The 6,304-nt window shown below is 32.4% G+C and overlaps 1 protein-coding gene across 1 annotated transcript; it reads left to right on the top strand.

Moving 5' to 3' along the window:
* Positions 1-1,808: 1,808 nt before the first annotated feature.
* LOC149577306 (myb-related protein MYBAS2-like) lies at positions 1,809-2,795 on the top strand. Its single transcript, XM_089796032.1, has 3 exons — positions 1,809-1,947; positions 2,022-2,151; positions 2,318-2,795. The coding sequence occupies exons 1-3, from the start codon at positions 1,809-1,811 to the stop codon at positions 2,793-2,795; spliced, it is 747 nt and encodes a 248-aa protein (XP_089652158.1).
* Positions 2,796-6,304: the final 3,509 nt, after the last annotated feature.

Genomic DNA, 6,304 nt, shown 5'->3' with positions numbered 1-6,304 from the left:
AAACAAGACCCTGCCTAGCCAAGCCAATGCCTCATAAGACCCTCCATCCACAATAATTAGCCTACAAGGATCAAAATAATAGGTTAATCCTGGAAACTCTGATGCTTGCAAAATTTGCGACATTACACAATTTTTCCTCATACAAACTATAATCACAAACTTCAAACAAGAGGTATTGCTCATAACCAAGGAAGTCTCATACTCCCATACTAATGAGGAAACTCCCTAAAAAGTACATATTATACACTTAAAAATGCAAACAAGAGAATTGAATGATGGTTAATGAAGTTACATTACTCCCATCCTAGTAGAGAAACTCCCTAAATTAAAACCCCCTCTACCTTATTTAAGCTAACATGTTAGAGACCATGAATTCAAGAACAAATGAACATCACCTAACATGGTCATAGAACATTTATTCATGATCTAGAATAATGATGAACAAAGAAAAGCTAAATAATCTAGAGCTCAAATATACATAAAAAAGACGAATAATAGGGAAAAAGTTATGGAAAAAATTTGAATATGGTATTAGGGGAGAGAGTCATCCATGTTCTAAAGACCGATATGTCTACTATTATAGATCTTCTAATTAAAACTCATAAAAAGCCCTCAAAATTATAGCAAATATACTAACAACAAATCACACATGTACTAATAGTTGATCTTTTTTTACCATTTTTAATTGATGATTGGTCCATTTGTACACAAAGTACTATTTTTTGGTGAGCAACTATTATGGGTGAACATAACATGATCCCTATTGGACTCTTTAAGAACCTTTTAACTTCACGTGTAGACCAAGGGCCATTGACAAAAGCAAGCATATTCAAATAATTTAGTAAACCCCAATGGTCTGATGATTAAAGTTGGAAACAGATGGAATTATTGCTCCCATTCGTCTTTACAGAAGAACGGACCAATAGAACTGCGAGGAACATCAAGGACAAGAAATGATTGGACACTTCCTTCCCATTTTATAAACGAAAAACAAATTTCGAGGCAGCGACTGGGTATGAAAAATCTTACAGATGCTCACAAAATTTAAGCCCACTAACATTTAGCCTATAATTTCTCTCCACGCCAGTAGGTTCATATAATTTATGTCTGTCGAGGGAGATTTTAAAGTTGTAAACAAACTGTTTCTGTCACTTTCGTACACTTGTATGCGGGAATCCCTTATCTGTCATACTACTTAGTCTACAGACAAAATTATGGGGATGTCACGAACTCTTAAGAAAAGGTTGCTGGACCATTAAGGGAAAGAAAACGTGTCAGCAGTTGATATTGCTATTTCTGGGAGTAGCTTTTAGATCCAGTAGGCAGCTTTCCTCTATTGGGTAAGATTTAATTTCATATAATTGGTCGGTTTTGTTCAGCCTTTCTCAGTCTTCAAGAACTGATTAAATTTCTTCCATCCAATCAATCAGCAAATGGCAGAGTAAAAGACGGGAGAAGATAAGTTTGATGACATTATTGGCTGTCTCTATTTTTATTCTTATTTTGGGTTTCGACTAAACATGTTTCTAAATTAGGTATTCGGTAAACCATCAACACTGTTCTACAACACTCTTGTGGTTCCCTGGATACATACAGTGAGGTATGTATGGTTTGATGGATTTTGAGTTTGGCTCTGATTGTTTGGTCTATTTTAGACAAGATATATTCTTGTCCTAGATAGGTCTAATAGGATGCTATTATACCTTATTTGTGAGTAAGAATAACAATTTTGGTTTGGGTCTTTCCCACTTTATTTAATCAGAATATTTTTTGTTTCAGCTCTCTGAAACATTCAGAAAATGAGTAAAATGGCGGACACAAGTGCTGGATGTTTGAAGAAAGGCGAACGAAAGAGAGTGCCTTGGACTACTGAGGAGGATCGTAGGCTCATTTCTTACATTGCCATCAATGGTGAAGGGCGTTGGGATCTTGTAGCCAAAGCATCAGGTATAGCTAGTCTACCCAAGTTCTCAAATACCCATTTGGAGAAATAGTATCTAATTTATTTAGAAATGAAGCAGGGCTTAATAGAAGTGGTAGGAGCTGTAGGTTGAGATGGGTCAACTATCTTAGTCCCGATCTCAATCACAAGAACATAACTGCAGAGGAAGAATGTCTGATTATCGATCTCCATGCTCATTGGGGAAACAGGTATAAATTTCATTCCTTTTTGTTAAAAGAAATTTTATTGTGATCTAAGACAAAGGCTTAAACATCACACACTAAGACATGATTCTTAAATTTAAAAAAATCTTAAATAATCAAAGTTGATTCATTTTTTCAAGCTTAATTTCTTCCATGATATTTTCAAATTCAGGTGGTCTCGGATTGCGCAGTGTTTACCAGGCAGAACAGACAATGGAATCAAGAATTATTGGAAAGCCCATCTCAAGAAGAAATTTCAACAAAAGAAAAATGTTGAAAGAAAAGTACATTATGAGAGTTCAACTCTTTCTTCCTCGCTTCCAATCCCATCTGAAAGTCTAACAATTGATCTTGAAAAAGGAACTGAGAAGGAGAAAGAACAAAAGGATACTGCCATTAGTTCCTTTCATGGAAGTCCAATTGAATGTGAAGAACAAAATGCTGCTCATGCTCTGGATGGTGTCGAAATTAGGGCAGCTTTGGCTCAGGTAGAGGATTCAAACGATTTAGCTTATAATTTCTCAAGGCACATTTTTTGTTCTGAATTATATAGAAATAGCGAAGTAGGTTATTCTTTACATAGCACTCCTTCGCCAGAAGCTTTCTCCTCTAGAGAGTTTTATTCTGATGAATTATGGAACATGGATTAGTAAGAACATTGAAATGTAAACATTTTCTTTTTTCCGTTTCTCCTTTACTTATGATATGGTTCTCTGAAACTGTAAATTTCAGAATAAGTAAAATGCAAAGGATATGTTTTAGAGTGGGTTAATTTTTATCTGTTATTTTTAACGAAAATGGAAAACAATGGTAGGGTAAAATAAACTGAATTTCTCTAAATACCCAATCATCAAAGCTGTAAATAGTTATCTGCATGCATAAATTGATTTCATAGCCAACTTCGCCCAAATAAGCGAGTGTAGAGAGCTAGTGGGAAAACAAATTGCCACAGGATTCCATCATATAATTTAACACCCATCATCATTACAAATAGCCTATCGCCATAAATTACGTTTCATTGTTTACTGGGATTGGAAATCTATTTTGTATGCATATGCCCTTTCGACTTTTTTAATATTGCCATACTGTATTGAAAATACTACTCTATTGCAATTATCTTCTGTCACTGCAATAAAACGAGGGTTCTCTAATATCATTAAGTACTATTGCAACATTGATTTTTTCCTTTCCGTACAAACTTTTGCCATTAGATTGTGTGAACATCAATGTTTTAAATCATATTCTATGATTGATTGGCAAGATATCAGACAACATAAAGAATAAAAAAGAATTATATCGCAGTTGCATTCATGAAAGAAAGCTTATATAAAGAATACTATCTGTAATTTGTTAATTGTATAGCACTTGCATTCATGAGCTTTTACAAGCTTAGAGGAAAGAAAAATCAGCAATTTTCAAAACTTTTAATAATGAGTTTTAAGGAAGGTTTTCTAAGAGGAAAACGGCTGAAGACTATTAAAATAACATCATCTTTTTTTTCTTCTCTTTCATTTTTGAGCTAAATATCTAATTTCAATATTCAAGTCGTTCTCTAATTCTTTTTCATTCTTAATTTCATATTAATTTCATATATGATAGTACATTTATTTCTCAAAGTGAACATATTATTATTACATATATAACAACATTGCCATATTGATAATAAATTATATGTTCTTAATACTGACCTCTTTATAATTTAATTTGAAATCTATGCCACTTATGATTTGCACCTCCCAAATTTCAAATGTGAATTGTGTACTCTTGTTACAAGGAGTAATAGAGCCCCTTCTCATGATTTTGTGGTGGATATAATTTTGGATCACACATTTTGTTCTACAAAAGACCTCCCTATTGATGTTTTTCTTTGTGTGTTCGAGGAACCTTAAAAGTGGATTGTATAATATAAAGGGATAATTATCTTATGGAAAAAACTATTTAGGATGAGGAATTGACATCTTCTTGGATCCCTTATCTTTCTTCCCTACTCTCTTATTCTACTCATTGGACAGATGTTACAATATTCCATCTAATAGTATTGGAAAGAAATTGAAATCATACATCGAGACCTTGTTTTATGTATTTGGCATCTCAGTTTGTTATTGTGCGTTATTTTATCCCAACTCTCAATCCCATTTTTAATAGTTCATGCCATTCTTACACAAATAGATAAAAAGAAATAACAAAATGATAGCCTAACAAAAGAAGAACAATTTATGAGCTATATAGACATATAGAAAAATCCTTACAACATAGTACACAAGATCTCACAAGACCCTCTAAACCTAAAGCATAATAAGCCAAATACATAAAACTTGGAAATTCATGGATAATGATAAACCATCATTTTCACTACTAACAAGGTAAGATAACAAATGTTCTCTAGAATAAAAAATGTGAAGCAATTTTTATAGGATCCCTTAATCTGATAATTAATGGGTTTTAAAAAGACTCCAATAACCTTTTTTGCAACAATCAAATTAAACCATAAAAAATATCTAGTAAAATCTTGAACCAAGATTATTTTTGTAGGGTCACTTAATATGAGTGTTTGATTTTGACAAGTCCTCAAGAAAATGAATATTAAAATAAGATATGACACCCATGTCCATTCTATATCTATCAAACAAAGGCATCATGTTCACCAATCTACCACTTGCTAAAAATCCATCCTCACTAGAGTAGAAGAGATTTTATCTGCATAGGAATAGTACAGAAGTAGAAAACAAGAAGGTATCCCCAAACATCCATCACCAATATATTCAAGTATTTAAAAAAAAGGATACCACAAAAAATTACATTTTTTCTCTACTCCAAAGAGAAATTCCACTTTAACTGAAAAACATACATTTTCCATATGCCATATAAAAGAGAAAATACATAGCAAGTTGAGCCCAAATTATTTTCTTCATCAAACATGATCCAAGAGAATGAATGATTTACAAATTATACTTAGTTTGGTGATGATAATTTGGTCAATTTCAAGAGCTATTTCGTTGATGACAATAATAGTTCTAATTATGTATGTATGTGTATGCATATACCAATTCATATGATGAACTAGTTTACATACATGCACATGTACAGACACACACACACACACACACACACACACACACACACACACACACACACACACACACACACACACACACATATACATATATATACACATATACATATACATATATATACAGATACATACATACACACACACACACACATACATACATACATACATACATCAAAGATGTCCTTCAAATTTTTGCCAATACTACCAAACCTTTAACACTACCTCTTAGCTAGGGAAGATGGCCAAGTATGAACTATTTTAGACATCACCAAACACATGATATCAATGAGTATACAAAATATCAAGGCACATGAAATTTATATTTCATTGTATGGCATGTGCAATGGCATCATGTAGAATGATGTCTACCAAAACATATCATGCAATATCCGTATATATTATTTCACATAATATCCACTATGATTATCTCTTTAAGAATATATTGATACATAGATGATATCAAGTCGAAGAGATATTAACTATGAAGACATTTACATGAAGATCAAGTTATCATTATATTTGTCACAATAGTGAACATTTAAAAGTCATAACCTTATAATGTTACATACAATTGTGCATTATTAGAAAGATCTTCACCTTTTAGTATTGTACATAGGGGGTCATAAATTCAAAGTCATACACATGTGAAAAAAACATTTTACACAAAGATACCATGGATTCTCTCACATGGTGTTATCATGTCATTACACAAATTACATCCACCTTTAATCATATCAAAGGGTTGGTCCACTATAAATTAATCTATAGTAGGAAAATATTGACCTTCATCTCAAACTTATCTCTCAAATGAAAGAATATGCAAGGATACAACTAATAAATGACTGATGTTTAAGTTATTTTTCAGCCAAAGCTTCATTCTTGAAGATATCAATATTATACCAAAATTATTAAAAACTTCTCTTCTAGCATGAGGCTTGGTGAGAATGTCAGTTGTTTATTCTTTAGTCATCATGTACCTAAACTGAAAGTTAGAGAAACTATCTTGTCATGGTCTTTTTCTTCTTTATGAATACCAAAAATTGTAGGTCCTTAAGTTTCCCCCTCTATGATGGAGGAAAGTCTTGT

Source organism: Cupressus sempervirens, chromosome 1 (assembly GCF_028749045.1).
Source record: "Cupressus sempervirens isolate cs-2001-9-10 chromosome 1, ASM2874904v1, whole genome shotgun sequence".
Classification (NCBI taxonomy): Eukaryota; Viridiplantae; Streptophyta; class Pinopsida; order Cupressales; family Cupressaceae; genus Cupressus; species Cupressus sempervirens.
This window is presented reverse-complemented; position numbering and strand designations above follow the sequence as displayed.